Source organism: Lepidothrix coronata, unplaced genomic scaffold, assembly GCF_001604755.1.
Source record: "Lepidothrix coronata isolate B3197 unplaced genomic scaffold, Lepidothrix_coronata-1.0 Scaffold45, whole genome shotgun sequence".
Taxonomy (NCBI): domain Eukaryota; kingdom Metazoa; phylum Chordata; class Aves; order Passeriformes; family Pipridae; genus Lepidothrix; species Lepidothrix coronata.
This window is the reverse complement of record NW_016690225.1, coordinates 4,323,907-4,350,720: the sequence shown is the minus strand read 5'-3', so window position 1 is coordinate 4,350,720 and position 26,814 is coordinate 4,323,907. Positions and strand designations below refer to the sequence as shown.

The 26,814-nt window shown below is 40.8% G+C and overlaps 1 protein-coding gene across 2 annotated transcripts in view; it reads left to right on the top strand.

Moving 5' to 3' along the window:
* Positions 1-4,876, top strand: part of ELOVL5 (ELOVL fatty acid elongase 5) — a 40,239-nt gene extending 35,363 nt beyond the window's left edge. For both annotated transcript variants that reach the window (XM_017814523.1, XM_017814524.1), the window contains exons 7-8: positions 1,361-1,495; positions 2,961-4,876. In XM_017814523.1, coding sequence (XP_017670012.1) covers positions 1,361-1,495; positions 2,961-3,092 — 267 coding nt within the window. In that variant the 3' untranslated portion in view covers positions 3,093-4,876. The remainder of the gene's footprint in view (positions 1-1,360; positions 1,496-2,960) is intronic.
* The last annotated feature ends 21,938 nt before the right edge of the window (positions 4,877-26,814 follow it).

Here is a 26,814-nt window from a genome sequence, read left to right as displayed (position 1 = left end):
TTGCATGCAGTTGCAAATTGTTTATTAAAAAATATTCAATATTTCTGCTCTCTTTCTGCACTTTGAATGGGCAGATTTTTTTTGTCTTGTAGTTCTGTGTTGGACTCCTTGTATCCATTTGCATTGTTTCCGGTGTGTACAGTGATGAAGCCTGAATGCTGTGTACTGGAGGTGAAAAGAGCAGTGAAATTAAGCACTATGGCACTTGTTGTAGTGATACTGCACGAGAATCAGGTTTTCATGTGTACAACATATCAGAACACCACAAGGAAATAAGCATTGGTGTTTCATTTTCCCCGTTTTGTAGGGGAGGAAACTGAAGCCTAGAGATAGACTTTTCTGTTATCTTCCCCCCACCCATCCTCCCTTAACACCCTCTCAGAGTTGTGAATAGTTTTAATAACATTTCTGGTGATGATTAATAACATTTGCTGCCAGCAATTCAAGTGTTGATTCTTAACATCTTTATTCTCTCCTTCCTGAAGGATGGCCAAGTGTTGTAGCTGTGGGCTCATTTTGTTCCTGGGAGGGATGGGGCAGTTGCCTTGGTTTGGGGTTTGTTTTTGTTTTTCCTTCCACATTTAGGCTCTATTCTTCATTCTGGTGGTTCAAGTGCAGTGTCTCAGTGCTTCAGTTACTCCCCTGGCTATTGTCAAAGCTGCTTTCACTTCCTTGCCTGCTCTTCATGCATAGCTGTTAAAGCTGCAAAATAGCAAAGCAGAACAGTATTTCCCTTTTTAAATAAACATTCCCTAATCTGGTAGCCTTCATGTAAGGATGAATTTTGCTTAAGGCCCTCTGCAGCACTTAAGCCCAAACTCTGTTTTTCCAAAAGAGATAATTGTAGATAACTGGATCCCAGTCCTCCTTCCTGACTCCCCAGCTTCCCTGCAGCCTTTTACTACAATATTTCTTCCACTGGAGCCATGTGCCAGACAGTTCCTGTGTGTGGGAGAGGATTTCACTGTCTATGTGTAGACCAAGTGACCCAAATCTTCTGCAACTGAAGCAGTGAGATGCAGATCTACTTCTTTAGGATAGTAGAGTCAAACCCCACTGAGCTGTCACTAGGAAGAAGGTGGTCTTGTTCCTTAGGATATCTATGAGTCAAGTCTACATTACTTACTCTACTGTTCTGAAATGGAACAATATAAATAAAATAAACAGGCTTAAAGAACAGAATACCACAACCTGAATGTCTGCTAACTCAGGTTTACAGAGAAGATAAACTTGTTAAACACACAATATTACGTATCTTTTACTTGATTTAGAAATACCTGTTGAGATCTTTGTCACTAATGGTTTTTTCCCTTCTTCCATTAATGTGCTCCATTTCTCTTGGTTTTTTTTCTCTCCCCAGATTCAGTTCGTCCTGACAATCTTCCAGACCAGCTGTGGTGTTGTTTGGCCATGTGCATTTCCTCAGGGGTGGCTGTATTTTCAGATTTCTTATATGATTTCTTTGATTATCCTCTTCACAAATTTCTATATTCAGGTAAAAGTAATATTTGTCAACTCTTTCTAGCGTTCTGCTGGCAGTATCTCTCTGGAAAGCTGTTTACAGAAAGATATGCTTGAAATGTCCTTTCGCTATCTTCCACTAACATGCACGTGGTTCTTAAAGTATTGCACTTGTTGATCTACTCTCCACTTTCAGATCTCTTGGTGTTTTGTATCTGCAGTTCAGAATGATAAGTAATTTCAGTAAGCAGAATGGCACACAAAAGTGGCTTACTAGTGCAATTTTAACTGCAGATAGGGAGAGGAATAGCTTTATGTAAGAAGCAGCTTTCCACTCTGAAATAAACCAATAGCATGTGAACCTGTGAAGCACCTGAAGGAATTGTTCATTACTGCTTTGACAAGGAGAAATTCTTGTTTTATATCCGGGGAAACATCTTAAATTCCCAACACACAGAGAAATCTGGTTCTGGTTCACCTTTACAGGCATTAGTTTGTATTTTGGAATTTTCCTATGGAAAATTAGTGTTATGAGTTATGTTTCTACAAAGCTGATTTCATGTCTGAACAGATCCAGACTTGGTATGTGTTGTTCTGAGCAGTTCATAATTGGGCTCTGTACAAAGATGCACCCATCTTCAGAAAATCAAACCAGCACAGCCTGCTGTCCCCAAACAAGCAAACTCTGTTACATTTTAAATGTCTTTTGAGAGATTTGAGCATTGTGGTTCTGGTAAGAATGATTCATGGAGGGAAACACTGCAGGCTTTCCCATCTGATCTTTTTCTACTTCTTAAAATCAGTCCGATGATTCCTATCACTTGCTGCATCTGAACATGCTAAGTAAACATTATAGTATATTCCAAATATTACTCAACTTTCTTCATCAATTTTACTCACATTTTAACTTTTAACCATTTAACTTCCTTTCACACACAGAAATTCTGGGAAATGTACTCTTGTCAGGCAACTGAGCCCCTCTGAAAAAACTAATTAATATATATTTTTTCTCTAATTTGTTTAGACAGAGTCCCTTGTATCCTGTTAGTTTTGTGATTCTCATGTTGGCCAGTGGAAATTTCTTTCACATTTCTGTCTCTAACTTCCCTCATTGTTCTTGTTTACCTACTTCTTGTTCTGGCTTTGTTCAACATACTGTCACCTGCAGTGCCTCAAACCTCCTTCCTCACTACTTGTTTTGAGTATATTCTTGTGCTGTAGTCTGCTCATAAATTCACTTCCCTTGTTTCTAATTTACAATTAACATAACACTAGCATCATACTGCCAAGCCTTTTTCTTTTCAAGTGAACTAATTCTCTTGCTGTGATGAATGAAAGGCATAGTATAGTTTCATACACAAGAAGTGGTAGAGCTTGTTAGACTCTACCACCGGCACAAGGTCTTTAAAAATGATGAATGCAAGTTTCTAGAGTTACTCTGAGGAAGTGGTTATTTATATCTAATTAAGCAAAACCATGTGTCTTTCCCTATATTCTAGACTTACAACAAGAAGGCATCCTCGAGGAGGAAAGAGTATCAGAACGGCTCTATGGCCACTGCAAACGGGTACACAAACAGCTTTTCTTCCCTTGAGAACAATGTGAAACAAAGGAAACAAAGGAAGGATTGAAGACCAAACTGAAAAACCATTTTGATAACCCCAACAACAAAATCATCTGATTGTAAGCACAATGAGAGTTGTGCACTAATACTCTAATGGCTACTGTAACTATTCCTGCCTAGAATAGTGTGATTTATGTAGGACTTAACCAGTGCAAACACCCTAGAAACTGTATACAGAACATAAAAGTAGGTTAAAGTTTAAAAATAATTCTGGGCTGTCACTGACCCTGCTGTAGACTGTGGAAGGGAGTATTACCATATTATCCAACACTGCTGTTGCCTTACTAGTCAATATGATAGGTGCTGAATTATGATTCACAATTTGAAAACACTGTAATCTAAACCTCCATTTTTTTTTACAATAGATCATGCATGTGATTGTAGAGGTAATTTGTATGATGCTGGTTTCAGTAGATAAACACACATGCCTTAAATTAAAAAGCAGGGCCCAAAGCTTATTACTCGTTTAAAAATTAGGGTTTCAACTTTTCAGTTGACTGACTTTTTATTAAAAAGTCACTTAGAAGAATCCATTGATCATTTTACTGTTCTGTATGTGATACACAATGTTACGTATCTCTTACTCGATACAGTGAAATTGGAAATGGCGCATTTAGTTTTGTATATTTGGCTTTGACTAAACAGTCACAAACCAGATGGAAAAATTATTTTACCTTTTTAATAGATCTTATTTTTTTATTTGAAGTATGTCACTGATGTAAAAGTAATTGGCGCTTACACAGTCCAGTAAGATTAAATATTGTCTCTAAGGTTTAGAGCATATACAGGGTGGACCCATCTATTCTTTTCACTTTTTTTCCTTTTTTTTTTCCTTTCTTATTTCTGAGAATTCTTAAATGCTAAATGAAGAGTGGTTTTTAATATGAAACTGGCAGAGTTTCAAGTGTTATTACCATAGCCATATCCACGTTTTAGCAGCTACTGTTTAAGTCTGTGACATATCCAAAGGCGTATTTAAAAGAAGAGACAGAAAGATGTTTTTCTGATGGAATTGTCTGTATTTAAGTTGGTATCTGAACTGTTCTTCATGTAGCATATGTTCACTTTTAAAATGTGCCTAACACAAAGGTGGTTTTTTTTCCCAAACAAGCAAGTTTAAACAGTTTGAGTCATACCTAATGTTTTTTAAATGTTACTGAAATGTGCTGGAAATGTCTGTTTCTGTAATGTGAGTTGTGTATATCACTGGTAATGTTTTGGCTTGTTATCTGAGGATTTGATTTGAGTGCTGGTTAAAGTTACTCCTTCTTGTAAAATCTTGCCTTGCACATATGAGGAGTAAGTTGCAAAGCCAGTATCTGTTGCTGGTGTTCCGCTATCTGCCATGGTGGAGTTTGGCTTATGAGTATTTTATTCATTAAGCTCTGAAAAACTGAATTGTGCAAGACATTCTGCTGGTCATTGCTCAAGTTTAATTTTTTTTTTTTATATTTATATAAATGCCAGTTTTAACATGTTTAATTGTTTTTAAATCTTTTTTAAAATTTTTGCACATCTCTTAAGGAATTAATAAGTTCTACTAGCCTTGTGGGTTTTCATTCCTTGTTTTGAAGGAGAAGTGTCTTTTATGTTTACATTATCAAAGCTTATGCTTGTGTCTTCATTTCTAGGTACTGGTTTGCAGAGTCTTTACATAGCTCAGTACAGCAGCTATAATGTTCAAAATAGGCTGTCTAAATGTGCTAGAAATAAACCCTTGGCTCGTCTGAATATACTTCATTGTTAATGTTTGACATGGTTTAATCATTAAAACACTTTTGATGATCTCTGCCTGAATTCTGTGGGTTTGTACAGATTTAATGCGTTGCCCCATCCTGTGTCAGGCCAAGGAGGGGCCACCAGGATGGAAGAACAGCTGCAGATATTCAGAAACATTTACTGTACCACAGATTTGGTAACAAATTCTTTACAGAAACCCTTGGCTGTTACTGAACACTGTTCCCTTGCCTGACTGTAGAAATACTGGTCCATGTGATGGATTAAACCTCCCGCTGGGATTACTGACTCACTGAATGCAGAGCAGCCCAAATAGTTCCAAGATGATGAGTGCCAGGTGCAAAGCTTGATCTGTCTGAGAGGGACTTTCTGCCTCAGCTGTCCTGTCTATAAAATGGGAATAATACTTCTCTCCAGAACGGGAGTGTTTTTGCAATTTCATTATAGCTCCCCTTGCCCTTAAGTGATGGTTTTGGAGCCCTCTCCAACTTAAGTGTTTAATCAGGACATCACAACACTCTCAGATAGGCTGGTGATGGACTTGGTAAAACAGAACTACTTATGTAGGTGTTTCCTTCTCACTTGCAGGCTCTTAAAACAAGAATTGTAGATCAGGGAAATGGGTTTTACACTTCATACGAAGGGCTCAGAGGTTTCATGCTATGCTGGTCTCCTCTGGGAGGTGCTCTGAATGCCTAAGATGGTTGCTAAGAGAGTTTCCTCTTCTTCACACATCAAAGCCAATTCAGCTTTGAAATTGAGCGTTTTTCTAAGCAAGGTTCAGTAAGGTGCAGTTCTTTGGATGATAAGCCAAATCTAGAGGAAATACCTGGAAGGCAGAAGCCACAGCACCAACCTGGCCTTCCCCAGTGTGCCAGAGGGGACTGGGCTGCTGCCTCCAAACCTCCCCTTCAAGGTCAGTGGTAAAACGTGATTGCTTTATCATTGTTTTGCACCATGTAGACCCACTGACTTTGGCCAAAACTGGCAGGAGGTGTGATCTTGGGAACAATTATAGCATCAGTAGTGTTCACACCTGCACAGAAAAGACTGTGGCTCCTGGCTACTCTTCTACGCTCTCGGCAGCAACTGAAAAAAGTGTCTGAGATGGGTCTGTGTGGGTCGGATCAGACATCACCTTACCATTACTGATGGACCAGGCAGGAACCTTGGTCACCTGGCTGAGCTTCCAGTGCATTACCTGACCTAGAATTAGTAAAAGCCTTTGGATTACCTCCATTCCCTGATCTCCTGCAGTTTTCCTAACAGATAACAGCTGTGATTGGTGCTTGGGATTATGAAAGAGTCCTCAGAAAGGACTTTCTGTGTTGTGAAGGCTGGAGAGATGAAAAAAGACCAACTGCGGCCAAAGGGGTTGAAAAAGTTTCATGTAAAGTTGGCTGAGGAGAATGTGATAGTTCAGTAGCTATTTCCAGGGTGAATGACCAAGCTTCAAACTGTTAGGTTAAGATCTTGTGCAGCTCATGAGCTGACCAAATCCCTCCCTGCACTTGGGCCCTACAGCCTGAGTGATGGAGAGAGAAATGTTAAGCTTTTAAGCTGTGAATGGGATAGATAAGCTTAAAGGCCCAGAACACAGCTTTTCCTAGGGTGGTCCTGGTGTGAAGACCCCAAGTGCTGTGTCACAGATGTGTGAGCCACCCCTGGGGCCAGGATCACTCAGGCACTTGGATTCCTGACTTGGCAGGAAGAAGAAAAGCAGAGAGAACTCTGGAAGTCTTTGCGGTTGATTGTGTATTTTATTTGATGCAAGGCAGATGCTAAGTAAGCGTTGGAGCTTCTGATAGGACATCTACCACCAAAACTGGGGCAAAGAAACCCCAAAAGCCCCAGACCTAATGGAGAGCTGTTCTGGGGGTTGCTTCTGCCTTTGATATGTGGTAGCTGTATTGAGGTGTAAGTTGATAAAACGTGTGTCTCTTGTATGAGACTGGAATGTATATTGTTAAAAGGTATGCATTATTCAAAAAAGGGATGTAAAAGTAAGCTGGATGCTGAAGAAAAGTATAAATAAAATTGGAGGCCAAATTACTTTTACTGTGGGTTCTGCTGGGAATCCCCTCAAGGCAGTGCAGGAGATGATAAAATATAGATAGAGATGTCTCGTTAGAGAAATGTGGCTCAGAGTTGTATCAGTACAGAAATTTAACTTACATTGTCACTATCATCCTCTTGCCAAGAATTACTGAACCAACAAAGGTGAGTAGTTGTAATCATCAAGATGTTTCAAGAACTGGCTTGAAAAGCAAACTTGAATTCAATTTTCAACTTTTAATCCATTTAATTTAAATAGATGGATATACACAAAGGGGTCGAAATGTTTCTCAGTTTCAGTACAGCACATTTGGATGAGCAGGGGAAGCTGAGTTCCCGTGACATGACAGTAGTTGAGGCATTAGATTTTAAGTCAAAGCTGCTAAAATCATCTCAAACAGAAAGGGGAGAAAAGAGCAACAAAGGTCCAGTTTGAAAAATAAGTGTCTTTTGTTTAAATCAGTCAAACTGGGATGTGGAGAGGAGGAAAGAAGAGTTACATGTTTTATGTTTCAAGGATATATAATGTAGATACTATATTTTCTGTAGGAAGAATGTAATAAGTGGTAGCTGGTAGACTTGATAGTCTGATTTCAGTATGATGAAAGGTTTCAGAATAAATGGGAAGAATGGTTGAGTATAAGGAAGGAAAAATAAAATGGGAGAAAATGTAATGCAGCTTTTCTGGAAATAATCACACCTGACTTACCCATATTGGGTAAGTTTTTAATAAAAAACACCAGGTAGATAAAGGAAATAAATCTTCCATCCATCTGGAATAGGTTGTATTTTTAGTCTTGGAAATTACTATCTAAACTAGAGGGTGTGGTGACCAGCCACGGGATCTATGGACAAGCAAGGTCAAACTGATGAGCAGTTGATTTGTCTCAATGCTTTCAGCCTGAACAGAGCCCATTATAAATGTTTTAAGACAGAACCTGGTATGAAAAGCAGGACTATTTGCAGTGATATTTGGAGATGACGTTAGGAAGCACTGTTACTGCCAAGGAAGATTACAAACCCCACACCAACAACCACATGACCTTGATGGCTGGAGTAAGAGATGGGATTAGTGTAAATCCCCCTTAGGCACAAGTAACAGAATTTCAACTGTTTCCACTGGAGTTTTAGTTGGACATGACTGAAGAGGAGAGAAAAAAAAGATATTTGAGAACCATCTGTTCAACAACTTATAGCTGCTACTATGAAAAAAACAGGGGAGGGAAGTCTTATTTGTTAATCGGTCCATTTCTAGTAGAAGGAGGAATGTGCTAGAGTGGGAGAATGAGGATGAGGCTCTGGTAGGACTTCCTTTTGAGGAATACACCTGTTCTCAAAAAAACTCCTTCTAAAAGATGCACTGTGCAGAAGAGATAGGGGGGCAGTCAGAGAAATGGAGAAGTCCTGCAAAATGGGTATTTAGCAAGACCAGGAAGGAATGAGAAGGAATGTAGTCACACCCAACACAGACATCATGACAGCAGACAGCATGAAGGAAAATGAGCTATTTTAAGTGTGTGACACAAAACAAATGGGTATAAGCTACCCAAGAGTCAACCTAGGCTAGAAATAGGGAAAGGGCCTTTGTTAGTGCAGTATGGCTCTGGAGCATTTTTGCCATGCGTAGTATGAAGGTCTGGGGGATTGCTTGAAGACAAGGCACTGGCCTCTTCTAAAGCTTGTAGGACCACAGGGTGTCCTGCTCTGCATTCTGACAAAAAGCAGCTGTTGGTGCCTTTTTGCAAGTATAAGAAAGGGCAAAACACTGCTCAGCAGAGAGGAGTGAGGACAAAAGTGTGAGAAACACCCCTGCAGACACCAAGGTGGGAGAGGAAGGATGGGGAGGAGGTGATCTGGGTGCCAGAGCAGATTCCCCTAGAATCTGTGGAGGAGACCACATCAAAGCAGATATCCACACTGCAGCCCATGGATGACTGCATGGTGGAGCGAGTGGACGTGCTCTGAAGGAAGTGCAGCTTATGGAGAGCCCACACTGGAGCAAATTTATCCCAAGGGACTTCAGCACATGGAAAGGACCCACACTGGAGCATGAGTAGGAAGGAGCAGAGAGGAGCTGCTATGGACTGACCACAACCACCTCCACACTACTTGGAGCAGGGGGGGTAGTGAAACAGTCTTGGAAGAAGGGGATAGGGAGGTGTTCTAGTTTTTGTCTTTGTATCTCACTATTCAATTCTATTTTAACTGGAAATAAATTATTTTTCCCAGAACCTGTTTTAGCCATGATGATTACTGCTGAGTGACCTTCCTGTCTTTATCTGAAACCTCAAGCTTTTCATCTTATTTCCTCTCCCAATCCTGTTGAGAGGGAGGGAGATCAGCAGCTGAGTGGCCATCTGGCAGGTGGCCAAGGTCACCCCACGCCACCTGGGCACTTTGTCTGCTTACAAATCCAACAGTTTGGGCAGAAGGCAGCTTCCTTGATGATAAGGAAGGTCTACCAAAGGCCATGAGATACCATGGCACCAGAAGGCCTAAAGTCCTGATACAGCTGGAACTCTTGTAGTCTGGGAAAATATGCCCCCCTGGAGTGAAGCAATCACTCTTTAAAAAGAATTTATCTTGTTTTTTTCAAGTCTAATACATGTTAAAGCAACACATTTTCCAGGAATCTGGCCTGTAATTCTTGGAAAGTTTTTAAAGGCAGTGGAGGAACCTCCTGTTTGCTTCCGGAAGGTAAAGCAGTGGCACAGTGTGTGAAGAAAGCCCATGTTCAGCAGAAAGGTCCTGAATTTCCTCATGAGAGGAATTGCCTCACACCCTTCAGAGGCAGGTGGAGCCCCAGCTTTTCAAACAGGGATGGTCCAGCCATGCAACAGCAAGAAATGGAAAATTGCACTGTTTGCATTTCATTTGGAAACAGGTGAAACTTCAAGGGAACTGAATCTGTTAACATAAAAATGCAATCCCATATGAGTTGTCTACACCTGTGCGTTTGCTGCTCCTGAGCTGGTGTAATGGGGAATGCACAACCCCTGTGGCACAATTGCACTTTTACTGCTTCAGACTTGTCTAAGTAGATATTCACAGTGTTTCCACTAGGATTAGCCAGCTCCAGAGCTAATGCTATGTGGTGATAATTTACCTGGTAAAAGTATTTAAAGTGAAGCCAAATGAAATTTATTCCACGCATACTGAAGTAAGGTATTCCTGTAATTGATTAGACACACGGTGTCTCCATCCCATTTAGCAAGCGGGAAACATCTTCATCAACTGTTCTGTCTGCCACTGGAAGCCAAATGTTAACTAAATGCTACTAATTCAATTTTACCAGCTGTTGTAGGAAATCAGAATCTCAGCTCACTAAGCAGAAATAGGAGCTTTTTGAAAATAAAATTAAAAAGCCAAAAGAGAAATCTGCAGCCTATGCAGTTACCTAATTGCCTTGCTTCCTTTAAAATCAATGGATCTCAGTGCTTCAGGGCCCTTCTAGGTCTGACACCTTTCTGTATATTTAGAAAGGATTGCCTCTGAAAGATCTTCTGTTAATTTATCAACTTGCTTTGCTTCCCACAGCACTTGGGGTTGGAAGGGAGTGTGAGAGCAGCTCTTGGTGTGCTGAGCTAGTAGGGACTTGAGACATCTTAGATGCAAATGCACTTTTGCTCAGTAGAATAGTGATGAGTTTGCCGAAAAGAGCAGGAAATACCTCCCATGCATACAGATGGCATAACTATTATCAGCTAGCTATTATCAGCTGTATTTCCTTTTAAAATTGTACAGATTTTTGCAAATCATCATGAAAAAGACCCTTCTGTTCTCAGAAGTTTAAATAAAGAGCTAAGAAGTCATCTTTACATCTGACTCTGGTTTCCATGTGAAGTAGACTGGAAGAATTGCTGCACAGTCCTGCTGTTATAAAGCTGTACAAGTAGATTTTGAAATGCGTGGGAACTCCTGAAACCAGACCTGGTAATTTGGTGATGGATGCTCTGCTTAGTTTCTCAGCATTTTTTCAATATGCAGGATTTGCCTTGCAAAACAGGAAAATTGGAATAATTAAAAACTAACTCTCGTTTTGTCAGAAAGGAACAACATAGAGGGTTTCAGAAACCTGCAAAAGTATGGGGCCAACTACCTGGCTCCATCTGGCCAATAAAAATGATAGTCAGTGTGAGATTTTACTTTATGAAGTACAAGTAAAAAAGTCCCAAAACCAACAGAACAAATACCTCCCCCTCAATTCTCTCACAATCAAAACCCATCCATCCCACCCTGCCAGAAGAATACTAAAACGAAACAAAACAAACAACCCAAACACAACTATGTTCAGTTTTGCCTTTTGGCCTCAAAATTGGAGAGAGTAGCTCTGAGCAGCATCTGCAGAGGTGACTTACCTCTTGGGCAGATGATTTTAAGGAGGTTTAAGAATGGTGTAAGCAAGCACTGGGATTTTAAACCAAATCCTCCAATAGTCAGGTCTGGTTAAACCCAGAACTGATGTCTCTTTCCGGCTGAGAGGGAGAAGCACAGGAGGTGGCTGAGTCCCGATAGGGACGGTGAGCACCTAGGACCAAAAGCCGGGTGGGGGATAATTGGGGGCTGCGCACCCGAGGGGATGCACTGTGAGCCGATGCCCTCTCCTGGCGGCACCTGTGAGGTGACAGCTGGGGACAGGCTGCTGCTGCTGCCAACACCCTGGAACCAGGAGGATTTCATAGAAAACTAGAGCTGACACCGGTGACATTTAGTACACGCGAGGATGGTAGATCAATATTTATATCATGATACAGACTTCACAGTCAGAGACTTTTTACTTGCAATTGCACTGTAATATGTTCTTCAAAGACCATGTTTAGCCCCTTCTTAAAAGAGGAAGATGGGGCAGAAAGGTAGGTGTTAAACAGAGCTCCTGACTTATATTGGAAACATCTGCACAGTAGTTTCTAGTAGTAGCACAGATGAACAGAGTATAATTGATTTTGAATAGCAGAAGAATAAACCAGCATGTCTCATGTTGTCTTTTATTTCACAGCTGCAAAGACTCTGTAATCAAGAGCATTTCCTAGTGTGGAAACAGGGGTCATAAAGGAGGAGGAGATTAAAAGCAAGCATATCCTACATAATAGCTTTTATGATGCACCTGACCTTGATTGCACAAATAACCTTGGGAATGTTGGCTTTTGGGGAAAAGCAAGAGCTCTTTTTTTTTTTTTTTTTTTTAATGATCAGAATGCAGATCTGTGTATCCTGATACCCAGGACTGTTTCAGAGCTTTTTATAGGTAGAGGTGAATTTATCTGTTTAAGCAGGGAAGAAAAACGAGAGCTCTTTTTTTTTTTTTTTTTTAATGATCAGAATGCAGATCTGTGTATCCTGATACCCAGGACTGTTTCAGAGCTTTTTATAGGTAGAGGTGAATTTATCTGTTTAAGCAGGGAAGAAAAAAGATAAACACTCAAATTCAGCCAAAATCTCAAATCAAATCTATTTTTACATTAAATCTTAGCCTGTAAGGGTTATTAACATAATACATCATCATCTGTCCAGCACATACAAATGGCTGGTAATTATTTAATAGCATTCACTATCTATCATGGTTTATACTAGATAAATTTAGGTGAGCAAACCCCAAAATGTCTGGCCTTGGAAGAGGACCACGAAGGGTGATGCTAGGACAGCAGCTCCTCTATGTTACAGAAGAAAGCATCCTCCTTGCTGTGGTACCTTGGAATAACAAGCAGCTAGTTGGGAAAAAATGAGGAAACACAGTTCAGAGGAAAACATTCACAGTAAGAACACACACAGATTGCTAGAAGAAAAAGCTAATGAGAGGAGAGACTCTAGCTGGCAAGAAAGAAGGATACTCTTGTGGCAGTTTTGAGAAGAGGGGAAGGAAAAGAAACTGGAGAATGTGAACCGAATTGCTCCCATTTTCAGCAAGGCAGGGGAGATTCTGCACAGATGAGAACACACCACCAGATCAGGATTCTGATTGGCTGCAGTTACTGTCTGTCTCAGCAGTAGGTGTTTGATGGACACCCAAAACCATCCCTCCTCTCTGCAGAGCAGCCACAACTCAGGCTTGATGGGTAGGTTTCCTTCAAGCAGCACTAAGAAATGTGTTCTCTGTCTTTACTCCATTCTTTCTTTGGCGTTATGTCATATGGCCACATCCACCATCTAGGCACGGTTTTGTTTCTCAGGATGTTAGTCTGGGTCAAATGATTACCAGTTCTGCTGGCAATCATGCTGCTCTCTTCATCTTGTCTGTATAGAAATCTGGAGCTGGACTTCCACCACATTCACTGATGTTGCTGTTTGCTAGGAGCACCTTCTGGACTTAGCTACCTGGTAACGTTTTCTTTACTGAAAGCTCTTGTGCATTTTATAACCCTTGTCTCCAGTCTTGATGGCTCTTGTTGAACAGAATCATTTAAATATCTATAGAGAGAGAAATAGGTTGTCATCAGAGCACCACAAATAGCATCCCAATACTGCTGTTGAAAATAGTGTCACATATTAACCCTTGATGCCTTTAGGACGGTGCAGTTTGGCTAGATGTGGGTTGTGTGGGAACACCTCTCTCCTGGCAGCTGGCCTCTGTCCTGGGCAATAGGAGCTCAGCACAAGCTGAGACTAATTCTGGGGGGAAATTGAAATATGGTGGAGTATGGGGGCAACGGAAGAGGAAGGAAAAGGATTGCTGGTCTTCCTCCTTCCCTCAGTCCCATCGATCTTCCTGGGCCCATCCTCAGCACTAAGTTTGGCTGCTCACGTCCTGGGGAAGTGAAGATGGCCAGTATTTGGGGGCGAGTTTTCACTCTCTCTCCTCCATGATGCTACTGCATTAATATACTGTCCCTTCAGATGCACTCACTGCAATGGTCTGACAAGTTCCCTGGGAACCCCTCCCCTAGGGAATACCATATCCATTGCCTGAACGCCAGGTGTCACTGAGGCTTAAAGACAACATTTCCTTGCTCTTTATTTTAGCTGATATTTTTCAGTTATTTTGTTGAAAATATGGGAGGGGTTCCCTATGGAAAAAATACATCTCCATTTCTGTCAAAATGATCTATAGAGAAACACAACACAAAAATACTCTCCTACAAGCAGTAGTAAAACATAAATTAAAAGAAAACACACTCTTAAGTGTCCAGAAGCCTCTTTGATATTTGTCGTACTAAAGCAAATGAAAACAAGCCTTGTCACTGCTAAAAGATCAAATCACTTCAGTGAAGCAACATTTTCTCAAAATAATGATCAGAAACATTTATGATTAGACCAGAAGTACATTTTTGTTGCAGAACTGTAATAACTTTGCTGACTGTTGAGATGCAGGTTCCTCTCAAGGGAAAGGTTATACGTTAATCATTCCTGTGAAGAAACCAGGTCATAAGGACACTGAACACATTCTAAAAATAATGTAATCTGGTGGGGAAATGAAGAGGTCTGCAAGATGCAAAATTAGAGGACACTCTGGCTTGACTCTTTTGTCCTTTGAAACTGAAGATCCCAGATCAAATCATACCTGGGTCTTCAGCAGCATGAGACTGCAATATGTACAGGCAGCATCCCATGTTTAACTTTTAATTGAGTGAGGCTGTATACCCAGCTCCACTGGGCTTTTAGGCAATTTGAGATATTTGGGAGCAGCTTGTTTGTACTTAAAATGTCTGAAATCTCAATTGTCCTCACTTTTCGAGGATGCCTGTGTTTCTAAGTCCTCTATCTACCAGAGGGCATTGAGATTCAGGGAGCTGCAGACTACAGTGGGGGGGACAACTCACTGCTGTCTTCAGCTGCCTGAGGGTGATAAGAAGGAGGAGGAGTAGAATCTCCTTGGAGGGGCACAGCAGAAGATCAAGAGGTACAATAAAAGAACAAATGCATAAGTTGCAGCAAGGGAGGATTAAATGTAAGGAAAGAAATCCTTCACAATGAGAGTAAACTCTGGCACAGGCTTTCTAGAGAGGCTGTGGGATCTCCATATGGAGATGCTCAACCGGTTCGATCCTGAGCATCCTGCTGCAACTCTGAAGTTAGCCTTGCTGTGAGGTAGGTGATCTCCAGAGGGACCCTTTATCCCAAATTATTCTGTGATTGTAGCAGTGCCGAGAGCCAGAGGAGACAGACATCCGAGGTCTAGTTTACAGGGGGAAGCAACTGCAGTAACATTGCTACTCCAAAAAAGTGGAATGCAGTACCTCGGACTCAGCCCAAGCCAAACGCCCAAATGGGAGTTGCTGCAGTGGAAAGCCAGTGACAGTTTTGTAGCATATGAACTTTGCATAGATGAACTCTGAGAGTGACTGAGAGGTAGCTTGGTTTGTAACCAGCACTACTGAACTACCCCATTAGTAACCCAGTGGTGCTTATTTGTTCCCATGTCCTACAAGGATTCAGTCTAATAGAGGACTGAGCTCTACGGAAAGGCAAGTTATAAAGATGAAATAGAAAACAAAGCTGGAAGAGAAATGTCTTGTAAACTTGGGGATAAGGGAAGAAAATGTTGACTAGGGCTTGCAGATAATGTTTTTGTAATTTATTTCTCCAAGGGAACAGCCTGCTATCTCCTATTGAGGGAAATAAAGGCATTTATCAAAGATTTTTTGGTCTTCTTCATCCATGCTCTGTTGAATCACAGCCGGGAGATACTGCCACTCTTTGTGGCAGAATCATGGCTGATGGGACCTACAATTCCTTCTGTTACTGATTACATGGACTGCTAAACCATGCATGTCAACCACTCTTAAACTGGCACACCTTTCAGTCCTGACTGTCGACACTTGCTGTTTCCAAGCTTCAAGTGGTGCGGAAGACAGCTTTGTTCCTGCCCTGGGACACTTTGTCCTCCTGCTCTGTCACAGCCCTGAGGGAACATTGCTGGCTCCTTCCTGTAATTGCCTCCAAGTGGCAAAGACTCCTGAGATCAGGGAGCCTGAATCATGTGTAGTGGGGTTTTGCCTTTTTTTATGGTCTCTATTCTCATTCTGTCCACAGACTGTAAAATACACAGATCTCTATCAGTTTAATGTGGTTATGAAAGTAAAAGCACACGAAGGAAGACAAAGAAAACAACATGGCCAGGGCAGCCGGCAGGTTGGGTGTGGTGCATGCTCACCCATGAGCACAGGGATTGAAGTGACTCACTGATACAGCAACATGGAGGCACAGGGAGCCTCTCCAACATTTTCAGCTAGCGAGATCATTTATTATAGTGAAATGATTCAGTGACCTTAAGAAGCAGCCAGAGGCTTTCTCTGGAGACTGCTGAAGAGGCCAAGTAACCTAATAGATGGGAAACTACACTGAATACTTTTTTTCTTGGTCTCTTTAACGATCTCATCACACACAGCCCATTTCAGCTCTCTGAAAATAGTTGGCAAGTTATTCTTGAGATTTTCCAATCATTTTAGGGCTGGTAATCAATTACCACTGAGGAGTATAAAACATATTTTAGCTGTGTAGTGTTTATTTTCCAATGTATTTTTGAGACCTTTTGTAACATAAGTGTCCATTCCTTATTTATTAAGGTCATTATAGAGCACTTTCCTCTAGAAAAATAAAAATAAAAATCCACCTTAAGTCAAAACTGGAAAAACACTGTGTATTTGGGCACAAACTGCACATAGCTCGGACTAGAAAGAAGCAATTCAGACAAGCAGTGAGTTTAGGTGACTTTCAAAGTTTGTTACTCCCAGCTTTACAATTCTGGAACATTTTTTAAATTTTACATATCTGTGCTAAATATGAAGGCACAGCATATGAAACTGGAGCTAGTAACATCCAGAACAAGCAGAGAGTGTCTGTCAACAAAACAATTTGAGCACCTTATACACATCCCTTTCAAACTTGTGGTTAGGGATTGTTGCTTCCAGTTCCCACTCAATTCAAATGGGAGTTTGCCCTTTACGCAGCTTAGGTGACACGGCGATTCCTGAAGTTATGCTGGAGCACTTCCAGCACTGTAGGGCCCTCTGTGCCATCTCTGTGGAAACTGCTGATTTCTCAAGATCCTGAAAGTCAATCCAAGCTTTACTACAGTAAAGCTCTGGTTTCATACTAACAAAGGCACAATATAAAGAAAGGAAAGCAGGAAAACTGACACAGGCAGCCGACTGCCCCACAGCATTTTAACCAGAGATCCTTACAGGGGCTGTTTAGCCAAGGAAGGGTTCGAAGGTGGTTGGAAGTAATTTTACTTTGTGAACAATCTCCATAGGTTGTCAAAGACAGTGACAGAAAATGGACCAGAGCAAAGTGTAAGGGCATGTTGCACATCTTGCACCTGCACAAAGTCCTTTCCCATCTTGTTCTCTGTTTTCCCTCAGTGTTGTGTAACATGGTGGGTATTATATTATCAGTGGATGTTTATCCCAAATCCAGCCATTTATTTTCTTATTTGCCCTAAGAAGATGTTTGTTCTGAATGAGATGACTGATTCGAGTTTTTTTTCCTTTTGAAGAATTTGCTGAATGGGAGTGAAAGAGGCAGCTTTCCCTGAATGCGTAACCACTTAAACTTTGCATTCCAAGAAGTTACATGTTTTTGCTTTTTTTTCTTCTGCTGTTATGTGACTAATAGATGTTGTAGTGATTGCTGTAGTCATGGCTGAAAAGCCCCTTTGCACAAGTTCCTTATATATAAATAAGTGAGTTTCGTGGCTTAAAAAAAAGCCTTGGTGAGCTCAGCTGTTGCTGACAGCAGCAGTCTCCACCTCTGGGATGGTCACTCACTAAAGGCCCAATACCCAATCCCGGTCCTCACTTTCCACATGTGCCTCAGAGAAGCTGCATGACCAAGTTTTTATGTCAGTAGCCAGTATGGGCCTTTTCTTTGTGTTGCTTTTTTCTGGTTTTCTATACAAAAACTTCTTGGGACTAATTTCTGTGATTCAACTGCCTTAAGGGTCAATATATGATAGAAATCTTATGTGCCCCCAGACATGCACAGTAACAGCAAGATTAGAAAACAGCATCTTTATGTGCAAGGTAATTTATAAGAGCGTCTCTTGCCTGTACCTACTTAAAACTCATATATTTCAAGTATTTTACATTTTACATGAGGAGGAAGGTCAGCAAAATGAAGTGGGTGAACAGCAGCTAAGAATGCAAATCATCATTTGCAAAGCCAGAGGACTAAACTGTAGTCAATCTACTTGGAAAGGAGAGAGGGTTCTCCTGGTGAAGAGGGAGCAGTGAAAATTTGTTTCTGACCAGAGTGCAGGCACAAGCTTTTGAAGAAGGTATGAAAACTGCTGCCCATTAGAGCACTAGGACACCATTATTTTAGAAGCACTCTTGAAGTTGTAATTTCTCATATGGAGCTTTCCAGATTAATTTGCTGCCTTTTTCAAGGTGAATTAGAGTCATGCACATTCTGTGGAAGGAACAGACAAGAACATCCTGTCTTTGTTTGTCTTTATCACTTTGCAAGAACTTCTGTCTAGCAGCCTTGAAAGTAATTGGGAAGGGAGAAGGGTGTAAAAAGCAATTTTCACTTGTTTATCAACAACAATAAAAATGGCTTTTTGGCATAAAATTAGATGATCCCCAAAGAAGCACCTAGCTAAAATCCAACTAGAAGAAAGGTAATTCAGAAAACAGCAGTAAAATTATTTTAGTATCAGTGCTTTGTAGTGAGCTGTACAGCACTATGGGTCCATTGTTTCCATAAGGTTAATATATATAAATAATACCACATAATCAGTAAGACTTCCTGCCATACCCAGACCATGGGTGTACCCACAGGCTTCTGCCCAAACACACAGGTTCCCTGTCTGCTGTCACCTCTCATTCATTGTCTTCCTGCTCCTGGTGGCCCCACAGAGGGGAACTGGTGCCAAGGTTTGAGATTTCAGGAAACTTGATGACAACTTGCATTTGGTCAATGCACACCGTGCCATAGCTTCTGTCCTAGATCTCTGCTGTCCTATGTCAGTGCCAGTAGCAATGTCCCTGGCTCTGTGGGACCAGGACCATGCTGCACACTGCCCTCTCTCCCTGCTGTCACAGATACAAGTCTGAAGGCTTTAGTTCAGTAACAGTCTGTGCAGAAAAAGCTGCTGGGCTTCATCTTCATGAAGGACAAATGGACAAACAAAACACAGAGAAAGTGAAAGACAGGCTTGTCCTTCTGTGCTGATAGCAGTAGGATGTGTAAGGAAACCCAGTGGTACTTATCAAACTCCTGCTGCAGTTTGTGCCCCAGCATGACAGTGCCTACGTAGGCAGTCACTGGAGTGTGTCATCAAATTACCTGAAAATTGCTGCACCGTGTTATTAGATATGCTGAAAACTGTACTGTATCTTATTTCAAACACAGAGTCCATCTTCCAAAGGGGCAGTGGTTTGTTTGGAGCAGACACAGAACAACCTGCAATACCATGCTGCTCATGTGGGTGGGCTTTTATAGTAAGGCTGGTCTGACACTCGTCAAACTGAGCAGAAAGACAGAAAGAAATTCTCATGATATAGCGCCAGACAGAAAAACTACAGCCAGCAGAGCTAAGTAACCTTTGCACAGCAATCTGGTAATGCAGCTGCACAGCTTCCAGTACCTAACCAGCTACCTTGCTTTATTAGAGACATACCTAGATTTTGGTGAGCTTGGGGTTCAGGTTGCAGGAGTGCCTGACAAGTTAGTCACTTATTCTGCAAACATGACTCAATCAAGGCAAAAGAGGGGAGGTCAGCCTCAGAGCTAAAGAACAAAGCAGCCATTCTAAGCTACTAGTTTTGCTGCCTATTATTTTATATGTAAAAACAACTTGGAGAAGCTGTAGGTATTGTGGACACTGTACTGTGCACTTTCTAGCTAGCTGGGGGATAGGTGAGTGTGCATGAAGAAAGAAAGCAGGGTAAGGGACATGGGGAACAATGCTGCTGTCACCACTTCTAGGAAATTCATCTGTTAGCATGTGAGGACCTTAGCTGCAGTGGATTTTTAGAGAACAAGGTGTTGTCTTGTGCCACTGGATTACGATTGGCGTTACAGGTGTCCTAATATGAATCTGTGCTGTGAAGTGGCTACCACAGCTAGAACCAGGAGAAAATACAGGGAGGGTTCACAGGTCTTTTGTAGAGGGAAACAAATGGTGGGAGTGAATTCCTTCCTATGGGGATATGGTGGGTATCAGACACCAGCTCAGAAGACTGAGAAACTCAGTTGGGCCCCCTGCTCCTGGGGTAGATACAATAGCAAGGACAGAGAGAACTTACAAGAAAGCAGATTTTTTTTCAAGCCAGTCTTGAGAAAGAGACAGCTTAGAAGTGCACTAATGTGATAGATGGATATTGAATGAGAAAAGATCATGTTGGCCATAATGTTGACAAAGAAAGAGGCAATAATTATCACCTGATCAGTACTGTCAGGGACTGCCCATGTGGGTGGACATATCTGTCTGGATCTGGCTTGTTTCCAGTTCCCATAAGGCAGAAGTGCAGCTGGCCTTCACAAGTTTTGCTGAGTACCTACAGAAATAGTTGCTGGGAACTGCTATGAAGGCGAAGGAGAAAATGTTTGCAAAGAGGATATTGGAGCAACTTTTGTTGGGTTGCAGTAGAAGAGGCAAATGGCATGTAGGGAATTCCAAAGCGTGACAGAAACAACCTCAGGAAGCTACACCAGACTGCCAATCCTAGGCTTATAGCTGGGATTCCTCTCTCCTAAAGCAACAGAGATAGCACCTGGAATCGAAAAGATAATCAATCATAATCTGGCACTCCCCAAACTGTAAAAGATCTGATCTTGTGTCACTGTTAAAATTTCCACCAATCCCTTGGATACTGAGCCCAGTCCGATGGGAAAAATAGCTACGATTTCTCAGGAGTAAAGCAAGCTATGCCCTGTTGCAAAGTAAGCAACCAGAACAAAACTCAGTTTCTCCCACATCATGGGAGTTGCCCAGGCTGTGGGAAAATTCCTCTCGTTCTTAAAAGTATGGCAGACCAAACTAGTTAGTTTTATAGTTCTGCCTGAACACTTGAATCTGTGAGATAATGTAGTCTATAGAAAGGGGAACAGATATAGGATCTCCCCAGCAGCTGATTATACCAGAAACAGTGGCTGTTCTGAAGTTAGGGCATGATTAACTGATAGGAATTTATTTTGGAATTACCTGCAGCTGAGGATGGATTCAGTAGATATGATAGTCCACCTGACCATGGAGAAAAGCAGCACGTGCTGTCAGAGGTATCAGAAATGAGGCAGTTCCTACAACACAAAAATTAGAATGCGTATTGCAACAAGAGAGTGGGAACAAGGAAAACGATAATCATAGTGATATACCAAATTCCTGCTGTGGAGCAGATGAACATGAAACACAACTCGTTTAGCAATTACACATTCTTTAAATCACAACAGGCGAAATTACAGAATTGCAAGGAAGAGAAAAGCAAGTGTCAATCCATGAGATGGGATTTTGCACGCATGTGATGTTCATGTCAGGCAGAATTGCAAAATTAAATGTATTTGCACCAGATGCAAAAGCAAGGTGAGGAGTGGAATGTCAGATCAAGAAACAAAATGAGTGAATGCACTAGGCTTTGAAAACTAGCAAAATAAGAAAGCAGAATGGCCATAAACTAAAGTAATTTTTAAATTACATCATAATACCATCACTAAGAGACTGTAATAGTTAAGCATATGACCCATAAAAAGCATTCCAACTAAAACTTTAGATAATCCATGAAAGCCAGTGATTTCAATGAAAGCATTTGAATTTATGATCTCAGTGAAAAAAAAAACCAAAACAAAACAAAACAAATAAAGCCACACAAACACAAAGCCAAAACCAAAAATCCACCAATATATATGGTTTATACAGTCAAGAAGATCACAGAATCACAAAATATTCTGAGTTGGAAGGGACCCACAAGGATCTTCAAGTCCAAATCTTAAGGGAATGGCCCATACGGGGATCAAACCCACATGCTTTGCAAAGTGTCTGATATGTTAAGAGAAAAAAAAAAAAGAGATCAATAAAAGGAATAAAAAGCTAGACTTCACCGCCAAAGCGTTACATCTTGTAGCTTTCATAAAGAACTGCCAAGGAATAAAGTAAATATGTATTTGCACACACTCAAGCATCCAAACAGATGATTAAAAAGAGCTCAGGTCCCAAACCTGTCACTTGGAACTATGTTCTTCACATAGAAGAAAAAGATACATTCATAGCAGTTGATGCTAAAACACTGCCCTGGAGAGAGGAGGGAAAAAAAAAAGGAGCTTTCAAAGGATTATTGATAGCATTCTGTTCAATAGTAAGTCATTCAACTACCAGACTACCAGCTGAGAACACTGCTTAGGAGATAATGTACAGGTGGAGGAACATCAGTTTCCTCAAGAAGAGGGACTGAGAGGCCTGGCAGAGATATTTACTCTATGAGATATGAGTGGGTGGACATGAGGTTCATGTGGCAGAGCCTCTGACAATCGTGCCCCCAAGTGCATCTCTCAGCTGTAAATAGCCAGGGAAGTAAATAGAAAATGAAAAATGAGAATATGGCAGCTGAATGACTGTTTAGCTGACACAGAGGAAAAGCTGAGATGATTGAAAGCTGTTCAGTAAGAGCAGTTCAAGAAATTACCATGTCAACAGCAGGATTTGAAAAATCCCATTATTAAGGTGCTCCAATGTGCATCTCTGGTCTGTGCAACACCAGCAGGCAACACACAGCACCTCCCAAGTGGTCTGGCAGAACCACCCTGAGCAGCTGTACTGAGTAGTGACCTAACCCCATGAGGGCAAGGGTGATGCAAGCTACATATTTGTAGCCTGATAAAAAAGAGTCCAAGACATTCATCAGTGTTTGAGCTCTGAGGTGAATTCTCTGCTAATCTGTCTGGTTTATAATCTACAGTGTAGATGTGTCTGTTTTACATGAAGTGACCAGCAGAGAACCCTGCAGAATGTGTCACTTGAGACAGCACTCTAGAAAGAGGATATCTGGAACAAGTAGGAAACAAAATTTTTAAATAAAAGCATTTTTTAAAAAATTGTTCAATGAGTGTGACTGGAGCAGCAAAGCTAGAAGAACTACACTACCTCCAACTGACTTCTTATCTAGAGCAGTCCAGAATTCAGAAATATGGTAACTGAACAAAAATATGAGATTATCAACTGGTTCTAATCTCAAGGGCCAGTTTTGAGAAAAGAATTAAAGAGAAACGAAGGATAAACAAAACCAACCAAGGATTTAAAAGTACTTCCATCTCCAAATATGTCCATCTTTCTTTCAAAGAGCCAGACCACAAGGCAGAAACCTTCACTTTTGGATACTGAATGGTGAAGACAGCATAAGCATTTCAAATGATGTTGAATACAGGGGTAGCCAACTTGAGGATACATCAGGGCAACCTGGGAACAAAAGTTTGTCTCCAGAAAATGAGCAACACCCCCAGTGCTTTTTTCCACAGGCAGAATCTATCTCCTCATTATAAATTATGTGTCTATTTGTAGTGAGTTTATGCTCCACATCTGGGAGATAATCATGTTGCTTCATCCTACTGCTTAAGTTTATCAAATAGCAAGATTGAACTGGAAGATAAAATTGTTACTTTTAAGCTTACAGAATGTTTTTTAGGGAAAAAAAAAAAAAAAACAAAAAAACAGGCTAAATTGGAGAAATATCCTTCAAGGAGTATCAGTAGCACCTTGGTATAAGAGACTTGTCATCCAAACATGTTTGTTCCTTGGTTCCTGTGGTGCTGCACAATGAAACTCAGCAGTAATGAAAGTGAGACCAAAGAAGGACAAGAAGCATGCAAAAGCAAACACCTGCAGTGGAGGAGAGGCAGGAGAGCTCCCACTAGGAGGGAGGAACTTTCAGTGTTAGGGAAAATCATGCGCTTGAAGGCAGGGCACAAAGCAGCCATGGAAGATAGTGCAATATATGCTGTTGGCAGGACAGGTAACTCAGATCATGTAAAGGTCCTCTGACTGCACCTGAGATGAGTTAGAGGTTGTCATTGCCAAAAGATGACACCAAAGAGCAAAAGGAAGACTTATGGGAGCACTGACAAAAGCACCTTCTTCATGGGGTGGTAGAAAAACACAAGAAAAGAGCCTGGCTGCTCTGTGACAGGTGACATCCACATGTTCCTGGTGCCAGCCACTGTCCTTCAGCAGAGCTGGGCAGCCAGACAGCGGAGGGCAACCCTTGCAGCAACAGCTACTTTCCTCAGTGCTGCTCTGCAGGGTTTGCACAGCCCTCTCCAGAGTAGGAGCCTGAATGCAAAAAGCTTTTTACAGCTCTGGGATTTTTTCCAGTCCTTGATCTCCTTGTAGATGGCTGCTGAAGAACTCCTGACATCTATCTGTGGTTATAGTCTGCCAGACTGTTCTTCCAAATAAGAGCTTGCATATTATATTGAATTAATTTAACTTGTAAGCTCATGCAAATTGATAATATACATAATTTCTTTTAAAAATTCATAGTCCTTTTCCTAAACGGTCAACACCAAGTACTTCTAAGGAAAATAGAAGAAATCTTCCTAATCCTTGCTAGTTAAAAATTTTCAAGAGTCATAAAATACAAGGCTTAATATCTCATTCTAAATGTATTTCTAAATGTATTATAACATATTTCAGATATTATACACATTAAGTAGCAGATCTTCAGATATTATTTCTTTCCTATGTTTTTGATTTTGTCTTGTCTAGTGTTAAACCTTCATGACATACTAGACCAACACTAGTAGTAATACTGTAGCATAAGAGTCTAAAGGAACAAGTGCAAGGCTTGTAGGGAGAAGGAAATAATCTTCATTAGACAAACCGATACTAATTATATAGTGATCCAAAAATACATTTCTTTGCTTCATTTTTGAATTTACCAATTGCTTTCACTCTGTGCTCCTGAGCTCTTGGGCAGTTAAATGAGAATCACTTCCTGCTCCCTCTACACCCTTCTGTATTTTAGGAGGGGGGAAGGGGAGGGGAGAGAAAACTATATTTCAAACCTAAGAAGTTATAAAGCTGCTACATTTTAGTAATAATTAAAGATACACAAATAACAATTATAAATTTGATATGCCACATCATCCTTCAATTAGTGCTCAAAATTTTGCTACTATTTCATCCTTTGCTTTCAAGTAGCTAAATATGTATGATTCTCTCTAACTTCATTTTTGTGTGTGTGCTATTATGCAATAATCTGTATCTTCCATTAATCTTTATAGTAATATTTAATTATTGTTTTATCTCTATCAATATTGTATAAAGAAGAAACACTCCATTTTCTCTAATGAAGAAAATTAAAAATCAATTTCTAAGTTATCTCATTTTGAAAAGTATTGTTAAAAGCAATGAGACTATAATTTTGGATTGTGTATCAAATCATTTCATGTTTTGGAGCACAAGTAGTCAAGGGTCATTTGCTTAGCAAATTCAACTAGTTTACTAGTGCAGCTCATATTTTGTTTGTCCTGACTTTACTATCTCCATCTTCATTGTAGCACAATATGAAAATACATGAAGACCTGATGTTTCTTAAAGCTGTTAATATTTCTGAGTGGCTATGTTCCCTTCTCCTCTGGTGTAAAATCTCATATGAACCTGTGAGCTGCCCTCCAGAACCGGTCTCAGTTCATATTCCTGAACACACTGGTGCTGACTACCAGGCACCCCTCTGTGGAGGTCTTTTTCCATGGAGGGTGTTTTGCTTCTTTCTCCCCCACTGCCACAGTCTGGGCCACAACGTGTGGCAGTGGGGCTCTGACTATGCTACCAGAGCACCATACAGCCAAATGTTTCAAGTGTTCTGCAAATATCCACAAACTCTTCCTTTAGAGGTGATAATGTAACAGATCACAGGTATTTTATAAATAGGTCAACTAAGGACTAGCTAAATCACTTTCCAAGGACCAAGAAACAACAATAAAATAAATTATTCTTAATAAAGTCTATGAAATAGAATCATGTCAAGTAGATTTTACTTCTCTCACTACTCAGAAGTCCTTAATAAATCCTTAAGTGGCATAACTACAATAACCGTCCTAAAAATACTGAAACTTTTCCAGTTTCCAGGAAAAGAAAATTGAGTTGCCTTTTCTCTCCTTAGCAAAAGGAACAAAATTTTTCATGCATGGGATCCCTGAGGATCAAAACCAAAAACATCACTATATTATCAGCCCCATGTTCAGCACAGATCAAAACCACAGCCCCCATACTAGCCACTGTGAGGAAAATTAACTCTATCGAGACAAAACCAGCACAACAGGTTATTAAGCTTGGCTAGTACTGAAATTAAGAATAGGGGAGCCACTTGCCTTATAAGACTTCAGGCAAAACCTGTTGGTTTTAACAAACATACCTTAGTGGGTTTTTTTTATTTCAATCTGCTATTGAGATAGGAAAATGCAGGTAGCCCAACCTCCTTTTCTACACTTCTCTCATGCAATTGGTAATCTCTCAGAGATGCTAACAATATGTTAAATGGTTGAGCACTACTTCATCTGAAGTGATGAAGCAGACCCCTCTTGTTGCTTGCTTTTGTCACATGCAGTGCACAAAATATCTAATGGGTAAGCAGCGACTCAAAGACCCCTTAACAGCTGCTGAGCTGTTCAATCAGTTTGGCCCCAGAAATACTGAGCCAGAGTTGAATCAGATGTTCAAAGAGCCTGTGAGCAGAGTTACATGACTATAAACTTGGTATGACAGATGATCGAGCAAAGCAAAACAGATGACACAGGCACGATTTGCGTGCTGCAATTGATGTGTCTGTAACATCACAGGTTATCTCTAAGCTATATTTTCCACTGCCTTGCTGGCTTACAAAACTTTTAATGGAACAAGTTTTTCTGGCAGAAGAACACTGATTTTTATCTTTAATGAGCAGCCTCTGTATCATTTAGCTTCAGGAAACAGCTTCCTGGTTGTAAACTGCTTGAGAGTGCTGACAGCCAGGCAACTTCAAAAGCAGCCAGGAGAGACTTTTGCACTAACTTTGGGAAGGAATTCAAAA